The sequence below is a fragment of the Sciurus vulgaris genome (assembly GCF_902686455.1).
Source record: "Sciurus vulgaris genome assembly, chromosome: 3".
Lineage (NCBI taxonomy): Eukaryota > Metazoa > Chordata > Mammalia > Rodentia > Sciuridae > Sciurus > Sciurus vulgaris.
In genome coordinates this window covers 15,532,627-15,552,425 of record NC_136463.1, presented here as the reverse complement: position 1 = coordinate 15,552,425, position 19,799 = coordinate 15,532,627, and the positions used below count along the sequence as shown (strand labels likewise).

The window sequence follows — 19,799 nt, the reverse complement described above, 5'->3', positions numbered from 1 at the left end:
CTGAGCCCCAAAAAAGGAGATTTCAAGCAAAAATTAATCAGAAGAGGCAAAGAAGGCTACTACATTCTAGAGAAAGGAACAGTCCAATAAGAAGATACAACAATAGTAGACATTTATGCCCCAAATGTCAATGCATCCAATTGCATGGAAAAATACTCAATGACATTAAGTCCCACATAAACTCCAACACAATAATATTGGGTGATTTCAATACACACCTTGTCACCAGTAGAAAGGTCATCAGAATAAAATCAATAGGGCTGGGGATATAGCTCAGATGATAGAGTGCTTGGCTTACACAAGGCCCTACGTTCAATCCCAGCACCACAAAAATAAATAAATAATTAGATAGATAGATAGATAGATAGATAGATAAATCAGTAAAGGTATCTCCAACCTAAACAACACTATAAATCAAATGGACCTAATCTGCATCTGCAGAATATTCTACCCCAAAACAGCTGAATTTGCCTTCTCAGCCACATAGAACTTTTTCCACAATAGATCGTATTCTAGGCCACAAAGCAAATCTTAGCAAATAAAAAAAAAGTCAATATGATCTCATCAGATCTTAATAGAATGAAGCTAGAACTCAACAGCAAGGAAAATAATAGAATTCACATTAAACATATGGAGATTGAAAAATACTCTTTTTAAATGAAGAATGGATCAAAGAAAAAAATGAGACTAGAAATAAAGTTTTAGAAATGAATGCGAACAGAGATACAACATATCAAAATCTCTGGGACTGTGTAAAAGCAATTCTAAGAGGAAAATTTATAGCACTGAGTAACTGCATTAAGAAATTAGAGAAATCCCAAATAAATAAGCTTATGCTCACCTCAAAGCCTTAGAAAAAGAAGAACAAAATAATCCCAAACCCAGTAGAATATAGGAAATAATTAAGATCAGAGCCAAAATCAATGAAAGTGAGAATTAGGAAACAATACACAGGATCAATGTAATAACAAGTTGGTTCTTTGAAAAGATAAGTAATATTGACAAACCCTTAACCAAACTAACCAAAAGAAAGAGTAAGAAGACAAATCAAAAAGATCAGAGTTGAAAATGGAGATATCACCACAGACCCTTCTGAAATCCAGAGGATTATCAGAACCTGTTTTGAATATTTATACTCAAATAAACTGGAAAATCTGGAAGACATGAACAAATTTCTCGACATATATGACCTGCCCAAATTGAATTAAGAAGATAGAGAAAACCTAAACAGACCAGTATCAAATAATAAAATTGAAACGGCAATTAAAAACCTTCCGAAAAAGAAAAGCCCAGGACCTGATGGATTCTTAGCTGAGTTCTGCTGGCGCTTTACAGAACTAACACGTCTTTCTCTCAAATTATTCCATGAAATTGGAAGAAAAGGAGCACTCCCAAATACATATTTTGAAGCCAGTATGACTCTGACACCAAAACCAAAGATGCATTAGGGAAAGAAAACTACAGACCAAACTCCCCAATGAACATAGATGCAAAACTTCTTCATAAAATATTAGCAAACCACATTCAAAAAAACACCAAAAAGATAATACACTGTGATCAAGTAGGTTTCATTCCAGGGGTGCAAGTTTGGCTCAACATATACAAATCATTTGAATTATGTAAAATTACATATTGCATATGTAATGTATCACTTAAACAAAATTAAGGGCAAAAAGCAGGATTATCTCGATAGATGTAGAAAAGGCCTTTAATGAAATCCAACATCCATTCATATTTTAAAACATTGAAGAAACTAGGGATCAAAGAAACCTACGTCAACATTGTAAAGGCCATTTATGACAAATCCAAAGCCAACATCATACTGAATGGAGAAAAACTAAAATTATTTCTCTAAAATAAGGACCAAAACAAGATGATAAGGCTGTCCACTCTCACCACTCCTATTCAGTATGGTCCTGGGAATATTACAGAGTAATCAGGCAAGAAAAGGAAATCAAAGGGATACAAATAGGAAAAGAAGAGGTCAAACTATGTTTGCCAATGACATGATCCTATATCTAAAAGACCCAAAAAACTCCAGCAGAAGACTTCTAGCACTTTTAAATGAGTTCAGCAAAGTAGCAGAATACAAGATCAACACACCTAAATCAATAATTTTCCCATACTCGCAACAGTGATTCAGCCAAGGAAGAAATCAGGAAAACCATCCCATTCACAGTAACTATAAAAATAAATAAATTAACACATACATACATACATACATACATATATACTTGAGAATTAATCTAACAAAAGAGGTAGAAGAATGAAATTATAAAACACTGAAGAAAGAAATTGAAGACATTAAAAGGTGGGGATGACATCCTGTGTTCTTAGATAAACAGAATCAATATTGCTTAAATGGCCATACTGCCAAAAGCAGATTCAATGCAATCCCCATCAAATTACCAATGACATTCTTTACAGAATTAGAAAAACAATTCTTAAATTCACTTGGAAGAATAAGAGACCCAGAATAGCCAAAGCAATACTAAGCAAGAAAAGTGAAGCAGGAAGCATCACAATACCTAATCTGAAATTGTACTAGAGTTATAGTAATAAAAGCAGCATGAGGAGCTTGGGGGTTGTGGCTCAGTGGTAGAGCACTTGTCTCCCATGTGTGAGGCACTGGGTTCGGTCCTCAGCACCACATAAAAATAAATAAAGGTATCGTGTCCATCTACAACTAAAAAATATGTATTTATAAAAAGCAAGGGACTGGGGATATAGCTCAGTTGGTAGAGTGCTTGCCTCACGAGCACAAGGCCCTGGGTTCAAATCCCCAGCACCGCAAAAAAATAAATAAAATAAAATAAAAATAAGTAAATAAAAAGCAGCATGGTTTTAGCATCAAAATAGACATGAAGACTAGTGGAACAGAATAGAAGACAGAGACAAATCCACATAACTATAGCCATCTGATATTTGACAAAGGTGCAAAAACTGTATCTTGGAGAAAAGACAGCCTTTTTAACAAATGGTGCTGGGAAAACTAGGTAGCTGTACGTAGAAAAATGAAATTAAACCCTTCTGGCTCACTTGGACAAAATTCAAATCAAAATGGATCAAAGACTTAGGAATTAGGCCAGAAATTTTACAACTACTAGAAGAAAATAGTGTCAACACTCCCATTGTACAGGTACTGACAGGTACAGGTCCTTAACAAGACCCCCAAAGTGCAAGAAATAAAACTAAGAATCAGTAAGTGGGATGCCATTAAACTAAAAAACTTCTGCACAGCAAAGAAAATGATGAAAAGCCTGAAGAGAAAGCCTACAGAAAGGGAGAAAATCTTGGCCAGTTACTCTACCAACAAGGAATTAATATCCAAAATATGTAAAACTTAAAAACAACAACAAAAAAATGTCCCAATCAACAAATGGGCAAAAGAACTAAACAAAAACTTCTAAGAAACCAATATATGAAAAAAATGTTCAACATCTCTAGCAATCAGGGAAATGCAAATCAAAACCACACTAGGGTATCTTACTCAGGTTAGAATGGTAATGATCAAAGAATACAAACAACAATAAATGTTGTCAAGGTTGTGGGGAGAAAGGTACACTTACATTGTTGGAGAAACACAGACTAATACAACCACTCTGGAAGGCACTATTCCTCAAAAAATTAAGAATGGAACCACCATATGACCCAGCTATTCTACTCCTTGGTATTTTCCCCAAAAGATCTGAAATTATCATACTACAGCAACATACAGCTCCATCAATGTTTATAACTGCACAATTCACAATAGCTAAATTATGGAATCAACCCAGAAGCCCATAAACAGATGAATGAATTAAAAACTTGTGATACAAATACACACACACACACAATGGAGTTCTACTCAGCCATAAAAAAAGAAAAATTATGCCATTTGCCAATAAATGGATAGAATTAGAGAATATTATACCAAATGAAATTAGCCAAACTCAGAAATTTAAAGGTTAAATGTTTTCTCTCGTGTGTGGAAGCTACAGTAAAATAAAGGAAAGGGGGAAGGAAAGATAGGATAGCATAATGAACTAGCCAAATATAAATTAATAGATAAGCAAAAGGAGGTCTAGTAGAGAATGAGAAAGGGGAGAGAGGATGAAAGGAAAAGAGGAGCATCATGAACTGAAATAGAATTCCAAGGATGTATGAGTTTGTCGGAATGAACCCAATTACTTTGTATAACTATAAAGCTCTAATAAAAGAAATGTAAATTAAAACTATACTGAGATTTCATCTCACTCCAGTCAGAATGGCAATTATCAAGAATATAAGTAACAATAAATGTTGGCAAGGATGTGGGGAAAAAGGCACACTCACACATTGCTGGTAGGTCTGCAAATTGGTGCAACCACTCTGGAAAGCAGTATGGAGATTCCTCAGAAAACTTGAATGGAACCACCATTTGACCCAGTTATCCCACTCCTTAGCATATACCCAAAGGACTTAAAATCGGCATATGATAGTGATGCAACCACATCAATGTTCATAGCAGCTCAACTCACAATAGCTAAGCTATGGAGCCAACCTAGGTGCCCCTCAACAGATGAATGGATAAAGAAACTGTGGTATATATACACAACGGAGTATTACTTAGCTATAAAGAAGAATGGAATTATGGCATTTGAATGAGTCGGACATAACTTTCCTTTGTTCATATATGAATACACAACCAGTGTAACTCCACATCATGTACAACCACAAGAATGGGAAGTTATATTCCATTTATTATATTCAAAGTACATTCTACTGTCACATGTAACTAAAAAGAACAAGAAAATGCCAAAGGCATACTTCTCAATTAAAAACCTCTAATAATAATAAATAAATAATACATTTTGCTGATCTAAATGTTACACAATTTTTACAAATACTTACGATATACTCAGAACTCCTAATTGAATGCTCTTTATGGATTTTTTTTTCCAAATTTGCATCTGCAGCTAACCTACGATTGCATTCTAACCATGATGTGACAAATGGAGTTGATCCCAATTTAACTCTTCCCAATAACTTTGCTGTCATTTAAATTCGATATGGGATCTATTGTTAAACTACTTCTCATCTCCATACAAATTATAGTGCTTAATCTGAAACTTCTTTCAGCTTTAGCTCTAACTCAAACACCAATTTATAATATTTGCCAATTTCTAGCACGTAAATCTCCCACCACAGCCAATTTCAGGTTACCAGTGTGGTACTGCTGAATACAAAGGGGGAAAGAGGTGCACAATAGCACACCATTTTTTAAAATTTCTACTGTAAAGACAGTAAACATAAACAACCTCAAGAGGATAGATAATAATAAGATGTAGTTAAATCGGAAGTTACACGATTTCAGGGTTTTTTTTGTTTGATTTGGTTGGTTGGTTAGTTATACAATGCTAGAGGTCAAACCCAAGGCCTCTTGCATGCTAAACAAGTGCTGTACCACTGAACTACATCCCCAGCCCCAGTTTTAAGTAGTCTTTAACTCGGTTTTTAATATAATTTATTTAATTGTTATTTAATATTTAACAAATGACTGGTTTTGCTTAACAACCAGCTTGCAAAATTCTGAGAATTTAATAATCAGCTCTCATGGGCCACTGCAGACCATTGCCACACCACTGCATAGCCTCATTGAAACAGCTACCCTGTTGACTGATACGATATGTCACCAAGAGAATATTAAGTAAAACTGAAAATTTTATTATCTATGGAAGGTTTTTCTAACTCTGTATAATCAAATTCCTGGAAATAGAGCTATCTCGATTTTTTGTGGTTAGCAGCCATTCTCTTGTAGTAGACCCAAACAGTTCTTATGCTTCTGAAAACTAGAAGGATGCTAATCACTCTGCTCTGAAAAAATACATGTCTTCAGTTTTCTCCATAATTATTTTCTGTGGTGTTATTAGGAAAATAAGAGATTGCTTCTTTTACTTAAATATGAAGAATGTGTGATTTTTAAAATTATATGCTACATTAAGTGAATTATATTTGAGAAACATATGTAGATGGTAGGACAGATGCTAATCAGGGCAGTTTAGGGTTTTTAGGCTGGGCAGTTTGGATTCCTCTAATATGCAAGAGATTGATACTTGGATGAACCAACCCTCTTTCAAACTTCACAGGCCAGTGTCAGTAACATAGTTTTTCACCTGAACTTTGAGCTGATGCAACTTCTTTGTTTCAGATTGTCTCCTACCTACTTGATCTTCCAGAAAAAGATGAAGAAGAAGTAGAGCGAGCACAGATCAACAGTTTTGACAGTCTCTGGGGAGAGACAGGTACCTCTAATAGATACTGCTCTTTTGTCTCATGAGTGTATTGTATTTGTGTGAATTCTCTGTTATTTTTTTTTTCTGGCATACCTTTGGCACATCTCTATCATGACTTTTCTGTTAGAGACCTATTCGGCACAAGTAAACAAGTCAGTCCTCTTTCCCTTTGGATTCTCCATACTGTTTGCTCTTCCGAACAAAACATTTTTCCACTCTTGTTTCCAAATATTTTTAGAAGACTGAAAGTTTCCTTTCAGTGTTCCAATGTGAGCAGAAAATAATTGTGGCCTTTCTCATTTTTATGTGATCCAGTTCTTCCATCAAAATGATTCTCTCCACCTGTGGTTGTAAACCAGAAGATTACATCTTTATCCACACCCCTCCCTGGTAGAGTGATGTTTTGACACAGTTAAACTTTATGGTATAAGTAAAGTTGCTCTCTGGATACAGAATTAACACACTGCTCTTTAAGGCCCAGCCCCATACATTTCTTCTTAGCATATGGTAAAGCAGTTCCTGTATTACTTAATACTTACTATACACAGATTCCTCTTCCTTATGGCCTTTGCAGGAAATGATTGTTATCTTTCCACCAAATCTAAACTGGAGCATCTGAAGAAATATTAGTAACCTTTGATGTGTTTTTATGAAACCAGCACAAGGAAAATGGTAGCATAACCACAGACATGTGTCTTTTTTTTTTTTTTCCTGGGGATTGAACCCAGCATCTTGTGCTTGCAAGGCAAGCACTCTACAAACTGAGCTATATCCCCAGCCCAAATATGTGTCATATTTATCAGAAGAAATAGACCAATATTGAGATGTCCAGTTAGGGAAATTATTTTGCTGAACAAGAAGAGGTGTACCTTTTGGTTGTTCAAAATAAAAGAAGATTCTTGAACTTATTTAACATTTATAGCAACCTATTGAATTGTAGTGTGTCTTCCCACGGTAAAATTTCATGTAGGCTTCATGACTTCTTTAACTGATCATCATGTGGAATGGGCCAAAGCTCAGGAATTTGCTTCTCAAACAATCCCTTCCTCTGTAAGAGCCAAAAGGAGCAGATGCCAGGCAGCTGCAGCTTAAGAGCCCATGACAGATTAAGGGAAAGTGTGCATCTGGAAACAGCTGCTGTCTCTGAAAACAACCCTGCCCCTAGAGAAGCCAGAGGACAGGCTGAGGGAAAGGGATCAGCCAGGACATCAGTAGTTCTGGAGTATTGTTATGTGACCTAGAACTGCAGAAAGGACCCCTTGGTTTACGTTCCCTGTCAGCACACCTCCCCCAGTACAGTATTGCCATACCTCCCAGTAGTCCCTGAATGCCAAGGGCACAGGCACGTAAACCACTGAGGATAGCAAGAGTCATGGCTCAGTGGTGATAATGGTAGAAGCTGTAAAGCTCATGGTCACAGTGATGAATGTCAGACACATTCTAGTGTTGTACTTGAGAAATCCTCAAAGAGGTTCAAGAAGGACGTGAACTAAATGGAAGCCTTATTTGTTGTTGTTGTAGATGGACACAATCTTTATTTTATTTATTTTTATGTGGTGCTAAGGATCAAACCCAGTGCCTCACACATCCTAGGCTGCCACTGAGCTACAGCCCTAGCCCAGAAGGCTTATTTTTATTGATATGAATTTACTATAATAAAACTTTATGGCCTCAGAATTTTAAAAGGTTTTTACACTTTAAAGTTTACAGAAATGTTTATGGCAGGTGTGCCATCTCAAAATGTTAGAAGTCAAAAGTACCTGTCAGCTTGCTTGTAATCAGAATTGTGTTTAACTTGATATTTGTGTGCAATAATTTTAGTGTTAGAAACAGAAAATGCTATTTAAATACAAGTTGAAATGAAGTTGTAATATAATTTGTAGGTTTTTGAAAACATTTGATTTCAGAAAATTTCCTGAAAAAAAAATTTGTCTTTATGAAAATGACCCTAGAACTCACTCACCACTAATATAGAGTGGACTTTGGATTTGTATATGTCTATACTGATAAGTTTAACAAGTATACATGTTCCTTTCTAATAGCACATAATCATTTAATACTTATAATGACCTACTGAATTGTGATATTTCCTCGAGTAGCCAAATCTTATATATGTTTTTGCATGTAAGACTGGTCTGTGACCAGCTAGAGCTGGTGGGATCACCAACCCTGCAATCCTGACTTGAGAGAGAAAATTTTTACCTAAGGAAAATATAATGGTCATGTTGTTCCCAACAATCTGTATTGTTTACTATATCAAATCTAGGATACTACAAACTATAAGAAACTATGTAAGCATAATTTTATACGCCACTACAGAAACAAAAAGCTTCTGCTAATTACACTAACACAATTCTTTATTATCATATCAATTGTAATATGCTGCCTCAGTTTAGAAAGTGAATTTTAGAATCAGTTAAATACATCTTAACATATAATATGATATTAGTTGAGATATAATTTTTCATATATCAGATTTTCTAAAAACAGGTCACTGGAATCTCCTGGTTACTTTTGTCCTCCTTTTGTAGCCTCTTAATACTTCTAGATATCATTTTATATCTTTTTTTTTCCATCTTCTCAACCCCCTTCCATCCCAGAGTTTTCATAGACTTATAAAACAACCCCAAAAAAGCAAGAAGGTGACAAGATTGTCCCATTGCCTTGTGTTAGGGACACAGACCAGAGCCAGCATTAAGAGGTTCTAACAACTCTAACGGCCAGCTCTGAACATACTGACCCAATAGAAGCCAGAGTTGACAAAATGATTGAGATTCCTTTCATTTCTGCTTTTCTCATCTTTGCCTATATTATTACAGCTACCTCCTAACTGACCTTCCTGCCTCTAGCCTCATCCTTCTCTGATTATCTCCCAGACTTCTGGCATAGGGATCTGTTTGTGTCACTTGTTACTTTCCTGCTTACTGATCTTCGTTTACTACTTTTAGAATTAAGTTCTTTAAGGCAGAATACTTTTCCAGGCTTATCTCCAGGCTAATCTACTGCCTGTCTTCTCCAGTAGTTCTCATAATAAACACGTTGTTTCCCACCTCGGTGCCTTTATATACTCCTTTGCCTAGCAGGCCTCACTGCCTTGTCCTTGCCTACCTATAAGACTCCTACTTATCTTTTATCATCTAGCTCAGATTGTCCTGTCTTCCTGGAGGCCTCCTTAATACTTCTTCCTCCATGCTGCCTCCATACCATGGACATATCTCTGTTGTGCTTATCATATTGTACAATAATGTGTTTATCTGTTTTTCTTTCTGGACCATGAGTTCCTTGAGACCAGAGGCGGTGTCTGACAAATAGCTCAATGAATGTTTAATTAATGTTATTTTGGATAGTAGTAATCAGTTTATGTCTCCCCAACCACCTTCTCCCATTAATCTTGAGACACTGTACTCTTTCAAGGTTGAAAATAGAAAACAAAAGTCATTTGCTTCTCTGTATTCTATTTACTGTCATCATCCCATCCCCACAGACTTTGGCTATTTCCCCAACTCTGAGCTGCATTCTGTCTGTCTACTTCTTCAAATTCCTTATATGTTTCCCTTCAAAAAAAGGCCATTTATGTCAGATAATCTCATCAGATGCTGACAAGCTAGGGAACAAATTCTGTTTCTGGTCTCTTAGGAAGAGATTTTGTTCCTAACTGCTATATTTGCTGTAAGAATCAGCTTGTTTTACAAACCTGGCTTTACTTTAATCTCCTTTCTGTCAAAGTTCTAACAGTTTTTGATAAGATTCATAAAACCCAGCCAAAGCAACTCCTTGCTCTTGGATTTTGAAAAGTCCAGACTCCATTTTACATAATTATATGTTGTTTTAAGATGAAATTGGCCAGCTGTGTTAATAACCATGTCCAGCTATCAGCTGAAGTTTACTGCCAAATGACATCATAACCTAAGCAACAGAGATGATACAACAGAGAAAAAGACCAAATGGAACATTCCCTCTCATAAAAATGCATTATTTGATAGCGAGAAATAGGCCAACCAGAGTAATAGAATTATTAGACAGTGTAACTTTACAAATGGTCACTGACTGTGAATATTCACATACATTTTCTGAGCTAGCATCATTAGTGAGAGGCTTGATTCTGAAATATTGTCTGTTTTCTCCAGGGTGCTCTAAATGATTTTGTGATAAATACTGTATTTGGCCTCCACACATAGGTTTGCTGCAACCCTGTCACCTGGTAGCTAACTTTAAATGGGGTCAGAACCTGGGAGTGGTTTGTTTTGTGTTCCAATGAGATGATTCTTTTTGTTGCTTTTTTAACCAGAGATTGAATCCTGGGGCACTTAACCACTGAGCCACATCCCCAACCTTTTTTTGTATTTTATTTAAAGACATTGTCTCACTGAGTTGCTTAGGGCCTCGCTACATTGAGGCTGGCCTTGAACTTGTGATCCTCCTGTCTCAATCTTCCAAGCTGCTGGGATTACAGACGTGCAACACTGTGCCCAGCACAAGATGATTCTTGTAATGCCTAACCCATGTCTATCCCAGTCAGGTTCTTAAACTACTCTTGTGTTCTCACCCATATACAGAACTAATGGGGTTCTTTTCTGTTAGAAATATGAACTTGGGAAATAGAGAATATCACTTAGATTTAAAGAACCAGAGATAAAATTCTTTGTTAAGCAAATAATTATAGCCATTAACTCTTGTTAATCCACTCAAGACTTGAAAGTGATTACCTCAGATAGGACCAAGCTTCTGCCCTGCTATGAGGAACTCAATGAGAAATGCCAATGTCAAGAGTTCCAAAATAAAATTGAAAATAAACATAAGGCAAACCATAGATCTGGTTTGACTGCATACATTTTCAAAAATTGCCACATTTTCCTTCATAAATCCATCTCATCTTTGGGGAAGGAAGGGATTACTTAAAGGTTTATCTTTGTGGAAATTGATAGTTTTAATTTTGTATATGGTGCAATTGTGAATAAATTAGAACAAACCTAAAGACAAAAAAAAAAAACATAATTTGCACTTAAATGGAAAAAAATACAAATGACCATTTGATTGGAATTTCAGGGGCTTCTCTTACTGCAACATTTACAAATTGAAATATCTGCACCTGTTAAATATTATCATTTTTCTGATCTGTCATTGGAGTAGGTGGCCATAATAAAGAAGGATCTGTTGTCGGCCACATCAATTTTTCAGTTCAATTTTGGGGAAAATTTTTTCTGTCCTCTTTCTTTAAAATGAAGCATAAAGTCCTCCCTACCCTTTATTCCTGCTTTAAAACAATAAACCTATGCATTTTAAATTCCCTGGTTAAACGAAATAAATATATTTATTTAAAGAAGGACTTGTTATCTCTAAATTATTCTTTCTGCTATTAAAACAGCACACTGAGGATGAAATTGACACTCATAGATTCTCTACTGTATCAAAAATCATAATGATACATAAAAATGGCATAAAAAATGTAAAGTTTCTTCCTACTATATCCTTTATACTCACTATAGCTATTTTTTATCTGTGATTCCATTATTTTATATTCAGAAAAAAATAACCATTGTCACTCCTTTTTTCTTATCCTTAAGACCATTGCTTTGAATGATTCTGATCTTCTTTTTGGTACTGAGGATTGAGCCCACAGCCTTGTGAATGCTAGGCAGTGCTCTATCCTTGAGCAACATCCCAGCCCTTTTTTATTTTTTAATTTGAAGCAGGATCTCCCTAAGTTGCCTAAACTGGCCTTGAATTTACAATCCTCCTGCTTCAGCCTTCTGAGTAGCTGGGATTACAAGTGTGCACCACTGTACCTGGCTGTCATTCTGATCTGCATATAAAAATGTTTGCAAATATACAAGGAATTTCTATCTCTATGAAAGGTGGGAAGGAAGAGAGAAAGGAAGGAGAGCGACATCAGTGAAAAACTGGCCCGTGGCTCTTAAACTGTAATTCCTGACTTTGGTTCTTCAGATTTGAGAGCTCAGAAGTGAAGGTTGGCCAGAGGTGGTTCCCAGCTAATTCTAAAGAAGCCTTTATCTCTGCAAAGACACTTTTCTCTAGATTCCACTCACGCATAACCTGGCAGGTTTGTAACTAGGACAAGCAACCAAAAGAGAGGTAAGGTAAAGGCAAAGAAGATAGTATGGGTAGAGAAAATGAAACTCAGTAAGTTGGATCAAAGGCGATTTTTTAGTGGATTCGTTATTATGATTGTCCCCAGATATTGTGAGCACATTTAAATGTTTTTATTCATTATTTTTCTTTAAATATTTCCTTTCTGGCTGGACGAGGTAACACTCACCTGTAATCCCAGCTACTTGGAGGCTATGGCTGAAGACTGCAAGTTCAAGGTCAGCCTCACCAACTTGGACCCAGTCTCAAAATAAAAAGTATTGGGGACATTGCTCAGTAATAAAGTGCCTCTAGGTTCAGCCCCCAGTACCAAAAACTTATAAATACAATTTTTTCTTCCTGGAAAAGGCAGCTTAAATCATTATTCATGGAAGTAAAGTAGTAATTACATTGGTCAAACACAGTTACTTACTGTATTTGCACAAAACAAACTATTTAGAAACACCTTAATGCCACGCTTAACATTGAGGACCGGAGAGGACAAGAACCACCTTCCTCAGTCTTTGTTCTCTACCTTTAGCCCTAACAGCTGCAGCCGGAAGGGGCAAACTGGAGGTGTGCCGGCTGCTGTTGGAGCAAGGCGCGGCAGTGGCCCAGCCAAACCGCCGAGGGGCAGTGCCCCTATTCAGCACTGTTCGCCAGGGCCACTGGCAGGTAAGCAGGGAAGCTACTTGCATCCTCTCAGGCAGAAATGAGTTATAAGTGGAAACTTCTTATGCAAAGAATAAAAAGATCACAAATTTTGAGTTACACTGCAGTTATCAGGTTTGAGAACTAGGCCTTTTTTCTTAATAGTCTGCTTAATTAGGAGGGTGATAAAAAGTTACAAAGTTCAAAACAATCATTGTGATCTGGATTGAGTAACAACTTTTATCCTGGTCATGGAGTGATCTCCTCACACTTGACAGTATTCACCGTATAATGGAAAGCTCAGTTCTCAGCAGATCCCTGCTAACTCACTTACTCGCAGGTGTTTCAGACTTGGTAAAAGAAAGTGGTGATATATGCAAATTCTAGTTATGTGACCTTCCCACTGTTTGGATTCTAAATAAATGTTAATTTATATGTTTAGGATGGAAAAGAAAGCATCCTAATAATAATCTTTGGCCATATTTGAGTAGGAAAAAAAGACTCTAAAAGCCATACAGTGCTAAAGAGCTATCAGAGGCACTTCACTGTAGTCAGTTCAGTAGTAAATATTCACTGCTACAGGCAGGCTTGCAACCCCTAGAGATTAATAAAATGCACTGCCATAGGTAGTGACTTGTGTTGGAATTTCCCGTTTGGGATTGTTCAAACTACATTACATCTTGACTTCAGTTTTTTGTTTTTTGGGTTTTTTTTTTTTTCTTTTCACTTAATGGCTCAGTCAGACATTTAGAGATGAAACCTTATTTGGCTATCCCTAAGAGAGTTAGAAATTAAATCATTTTAGGACTGCATAGGTACCTCTAAAGGGTTCTATTAGCAGAAAACTACATATAGAGGTGACTTACCCATATGGCCATATGATAAAGTTCACACACTTTAGGGAACAGTATGCATGTGTCTCCTCAATAGCTGGTTTTGGATCAATTGGTCCCTGTTTCTCTGCACTTACAGATTGTTGATCTTCTACTCACCCATGGAGCTGATGTCAACATGGCAGACAAGCAGGGTCGTACTCCCCTGATGATGGCTGCTTCTGAAGGTCATCTGGGAACTGTGGACTTTCTGCTTGCACAAGGTCAGTCCTAGGATGCCAGAGAGATAGTCAGTGCCCATAATAACCCAATGAACTCCTGATTTTCAGCAGTAGATTACAGGAGATGTTAAGAATGAATATTATTGGGCTGGGCTGTAACTCAGTAGGAGAGCACTTGCCTAGCACATGTGAGGCACTGGGTTCGAGCCTCAGCACCACAAAATAAATAAAATAAGGCATCATATCCATCTATAACAAAAAAAGATTTTTTTTTTTTTTCAGAATGAATGTTTTTAATCCAACTGGTTAGAAAATGAGAAAGGCCGTCTCCTGCCTTCTTATATACTGTGGAATCCTTCTAACCCTGGCATTTCTTGTTTCCTTATGACCTAAGGGATTTTAATCAAATTAACACATGCTGAACTCTTTCATTCAAATCAGTAATCTCCAAATTTTGATTTGTTTTAATGTATTCTCATTAAATGTTCATCTTCCAGGGGTTGTATTTTTATTTTATCTGTTCTGCACAACTAAAATTTTTCTTGAATCCACAAGAGCTAATAGTAGGACCCAGTTTGGGGAACCAGGATATTTTATCAAACTGTTATGATACATTCCTTTTGATACTTACCAACATCTACAAATTTCTGGTGAATAGAGATAAGTTATAGGAGGTGGTCATTTATGAGCTTGATGAGGTTTTTCTCCTGTAGAGGTTCACCCTCAAAAAGCATTTCAGGCTCCTGCAGACTTCAGTCACCTGTGCAAAACAATGGTTGGTGATGGTAGACCTTCACAGTAGAAAAAGGCTCCAGTCAGTGGTGACCCTGCAGTGCCATCTAGTGGGGCCTGTTGAGCATTGCACAAAGCAGGTGTTAGGTAACTAAAGCCATGATGATTTCATTCCAGTTCACCTATTTAGTAATCTGGACTTAAACATCTTTAATTATGCCCACAAATCACACACACTTTTATTCAAGGAAAACAACTCCCAAAGAATTATTCCCAGGCCTTAGCAGCTGAAGTTAGTTGAATTAAGATGAAGACTGGGTTGTTTAAGATTTTCAACTACAGCAGTCAGAAATTTATTGAATGTTCAGCTATATCCTTCAAGGAAGATTTTTTTCCCACAATGTCAGATTCAAGGCTCTGTCAGAATCAGAGTTGATCTTCTAGTATACAAAGTGGCTCTTGCCTCCCCACTACACATTGCCAAACAAGTCTGACTTAATGATATCTATCTTCTTCTGTTGGAGGAAGAGGAGGCTATGCAGACAGAAGGAGGGAATGTGCCTAGATTATCAAGATAAGATGTGGCAGGAATGAATGTTCCAGAACAAACCATGTGCCCTGGAAAAGCAGGTCCTCCTCAGCCACTGACAACCTTTGGATAGCTTCAGTGTCTGCCACATGCCCAGTGGAAGTGCTTCAGGCACAGATCTAAAAATTTTCTCTCCCGTACCACTGAAGACATTCTGATCTTTGGACTGGTTCTCTTTTTTTCTCCTGCACTTAATAAGAAGCTTTCACTAAGTCAACAGTTTTGCATTTATTTAGCCTACATTATTTGTAGAACACTATGGTAGGAACTATGAGTGATTTTTTAAAATTAATAAACTAATTTGTATGCTCAAAAGGTCTGTAATCTGGCAAAGAATAAATAAAATAAAAGGCAGAGAATCCTAAATGTTCTAATATAGATAATTGAGTTAAAATAGGATATATTTGAAATTTGAATGGGAAAAAAATTGTGGAAGAAAATCCAAGCAAGGAGTAATAGTGCAGAACAGGTTTGGGAAAATACACAAGTTGTCTAGGGAAATACATGAGGACTGGTGGGAAATAAAACTGGAAAGATACATGGAAATAAATGGGAAGGGACCAGTTTAAAGGAATTTGGACTTAATTCTGAAGGAAGTAGAGTCTTTAAAGATTTTTTTAAAAGGTTGGGGGGGTAGAGCTCAGTGTAGAGCACTTGCGAGCATGCACAGGTCCTCCACCACCAAAAAAAAAAAAAATTTTTTTTAAGGGAATTGGTGCCAGTGTTGTGCTTTCTTAAAAAAAAATCATTCTGGCAGTAGTGTGAATACTAAAATTTGATATAGGAATGATAGCAGGCCCAATATATTAGAAAGCCATTGTAACAGAATAGATGGAACATAAGGAGGACTAATACATGAGCAGTCACTATCAAAATAGAACAAAAGGGCCAAGTGCAATAAATATTTTGGATATTAAGACTTATTATCCAGGCCCAGTGGTGTACACTTATAATCCCAGCTGCTCAGGAGGCTGAGGCAGGAGGATCCCAAGTTCTGAGGCCAGCCTGGGCACCTTGGTGAAAACCTGTCTCAAAATAAAAAATAAAAGGTATAGGAATGTTACTCAGTGGCAGAGTACTGCCTACCGTGCATGAGATCCTAAACTTGATTGCCAATACTAAAAAAAAACAAAAATTTAAATCCTAATTAAATACAAGAAATAAAAAAGAGAAGAGTTGAAAATAACTCCAAAGTTGTAAAACAGGTGTTAGAACTTTAGATGGATGACAATTGTGATTTCATTAACTACGTGAGAAACAAAAGAGAGAAGATTACAAACTGAATTTTAGAAGTATTGAACACTTTACAGATTTGTGTCATGTGTATGTCCTTTTAATGTCTTAAATTCTAATTCTCCTTATCTTTAAGAAGTCATTTATCTATAATATGTATCCAAAACCTTCTTATCCTTCTGCTTTTTCCACCACTGGAGATGCTGTCCAGAGAACTTACAGATATTGTAGCTGAGAAAACTTTTTGGAGCTTTTAAGTTCATGCCATGCTCACTCCAGAGTCAGTGTATTAACTGCAGACTACGCCATTATGAAAAGATGAACCCATATACAAAGGGCTTTCATCCCATTTGGAGGTTTGGTACCTTCCAGGTTTTCATCCTACTGTGGAAAACCACAGAGTTGGCTGACATCTGGGGACAGAAAGGTTAGAGGCCAGATAAGTGCTGCATAGACTCTGAGCCTGATTGTGGCAGGTCCAAAATCTGACATCTGAATCCTGTCCAGGTGAGAAGACATCCTGCAAAGTGTCCCATGTGCACTAGTAAACTGATCTCTAATTTAGTTAGTAAGTAGGACCTGCCATCTGTACGTAGAGAATTGGCTTAGGTGCTCTTTAAAATGGCTCCTTGCCATCAGAGAGCTTGCAGCTTAGGCCTAAGAACTAAATGTATATTGAACATTAGACTGATTTTACATACGAGTGTGTCAAGTATGCTTGATCCTTACAGATGAAACTGGAAATGTTTGACAGGATTCAGGTGCAAAATATAAAAGGGATTAAGATGGTGGAGATGGGGGTTGTTGAAGATGGCTAACTGTTTAAACTCCGAATTGTTTTTTAATTGTTTTTTAAAATGACAAGTAAAAACCTTATACATATACACCATGATGTTTTGCTGTTCACATACAATGTCAAATGGCTAAATCAAACTACCTAACATTGCCTTTACTTCACAGTACTTATTTTTGTGGTGGAAATGCTTAAAATCTCTATCAGCAGTATTCAAGTGTATAAAATATTGTTTTTAATTATAGTAGCCATCACATACAGTAGCTCTCTTGAGTTTATTTTTCCAATGTAACTGAAAATTTGTGTCCTTGTTCAATATCTCTCCAATTGCTCCATCCCCCAGCCTTTGGAAAATACCATTTTACTCTATGTTCCTATGAACTGGACTTTTTTAGATTAAATCCAGAGTTTCTTTTGTGACCTGGGTTCAGTATTCTCCCATGAGTACATTACCCCTACATTTGTAGGGAGAAATAAAGTAGTAAACATATACTGGACTCCTATTTTATGGGACTCTGTCAAGCAATTTACAGTATTATAAATGGAAGACTTCCACTCAGTTCAGAAAACATTCATTGAAAATTTCTTATATGCAAATGGGACACATAAAAACAGATAAGAGAATATGTTAAGCAGATCCAAAATAAATTAATGATGAATTGCAAGAAGCTTCTTGGAGTCAGTGGGATTTGGATGTTTCTAGCAAATGAGTAGAAGTCAGGCAAATTATGGGGAAAGTAAAGTATTCTACACATGGGAGCAACATTATCCAAAGGTGAGGATTCAGAAGCAGCTGTGGGAGAAGATTCTAGAGGCAGTGAGCATATCCATTTGTTCAAAGTAGAGGATTCTCACAGGGGAGTAATGAAACTTACTGATAGACTATAGAACACACTGAATACCTAGTGAAACTACAGGGCTTTATTCTACTGGCAGCTTATCAGATCAGTTTAATTTTTTATATATATTTTCAGTTGTTGATGAACCTTTATTTCATTCATTTATTTATATGCGGTGCTAACGATTAAACCCAGTGCCCCATACATGCTAGGCAAGCTCTCTACCACTGAGCCACAACCCCAGCCCTGAATCAATTTTTAATAGTTTTATTGAGATATAACTGACATACCAGAGTCAATCTTAAAATGGAAACATCCAGAAACAGAAGGTGTTCTTTGGCAATATATATATGTATATATCTTAAGTACTAGCTTTCTGTCCTGCTATGAATTTTCGTGATTCCTCCATCCTGTATTATCACTTTATCTTATAGGTGCCTCTATTGCTTTAATGGACAAAGAAGGATTGACAGCCCTCAGCTGGGCTTGTTTGAAGGGCCATCTCTCAGTAGTACGTTCTCTAGTGGATAATGGAGCTGCCACAGACCATGCTGACAAGAATGGCCGCACCCCACTGGACTTGGCAGCTTTCTATGGTGATGCTGAGGTGGTGAGTATCTATAAACTAGCCTCAGGACAGTAGGAATAGGAAGGTTCTCCATCATGATACTGTCTGAGGGTAAAGGTGGAATAATATTTTAATGATTCTGATTCCTGATGTATAGATCTATATTTTTTAGAGGGCAGAAATATGCAAAACACTATTAAAGACCAAGAATATGGCTGTGTGGCTACACAGCTTAGCTCAGACCAGCTAAATAAAGAGCAGGGGACAGCCACATGCCTTAGGCTGTCCCTAAGGCATGAACCCTTGCTCCTATGTGAACTGCTCTGCTTGATCCATGTTCTAGGTCCAGTTCCTGGTGGATCATGGAGCCATGATCGAGCATGTTGACTACAGTGGAATGCGCCCTCTGGATAGGGCAGTGGGTTGCCGGAACACTTCTGTCGTTGTCACTCTCCTGAAGAAAGGAGCTAAAATAGGTAGGAGAAAGAAAGATGGCATCGGCCATCTGTGCCCAGGGGCCAGACTGGTTCCAGTGGCCTGGCTGCCCTGGATGTTTGGTGTATATATAGCTCCCCTTCTTCCCTGGCCCAGTTATTATCCAAATGAACAGAAACACTCCTGGCACAGAGAGAGTATCATTTGAGCCATGACCTGTAGCACCCTGTGTCCAGAGTTTCATGGTTCTCTGCCATGCCCCTAGAAGCCTTAGCCAAAAGAAAGCCCTGACCTTAAGCTTAAGCACATCTTAGTTCCAGCCCCACCCTGTGAGCTTCCTGGATCCCTGCAGTGCCATGAGCCTTTGCTTTCCCTTGCTCTGTATGTGCTTCAGACTCTCAAGCCCCTGCTGCCGCTGTCCCAGCTGCTCCCCACCCCACAGACCTATAGGCAAGGGTTGGCTGATATGCTGGCTTTTTTGCTGCCTGCCTCTCACTGCTGCTTTTTCCTTCTTTTTTTTTTTTTTTTTTTTTTTTTCACCTTCATCCATTTTTTTTTTCCTCT

General features: G+C 37.2%; 1 protein-coding gene across 12 annotated transcripts in view; it reads left to right on the top strand.

Annotated features, from left to right (window-relative positions):
* The window catches only part of TANC2 (tetratricopeptide repeat, ankyrin repeat and coiled-coil containing 2), a 554,326-nt gene that overhangs the window by 522,180 nt on the left and 12,347 nt on the right, over positions 1 to 19,799 (top strand). For all 12 annotated transcript variants that reach the window (XM_079134934.1, XM_079134933.1, XM_079134942.1 and 9 more), the window contains 5 exons: positions 6,170 to 6,263; positions 12,883 to 13,016; positions 13,965 to 14,088; positions 18,667 to 18,842; positions 19,144 to 19,276. In XM_079134934.1, the coding sequence (XP_078991060.1) occupies positions 6,170 to 6,263; positions 12,883 to 13,016; positions 13,965 to 14,088; positions 18,667 to 18,842; positions 19,144 to 19,276 (661 nt within the window). The remainder of the gene's footprint in view (positions 1 to 6,169; positions 6,264 to 12,882; positions 13,017 to 13,964; positions 14,089 to 18,666; positions 18,843 to 19,143; positions 19,277 to 19,799) is intronic.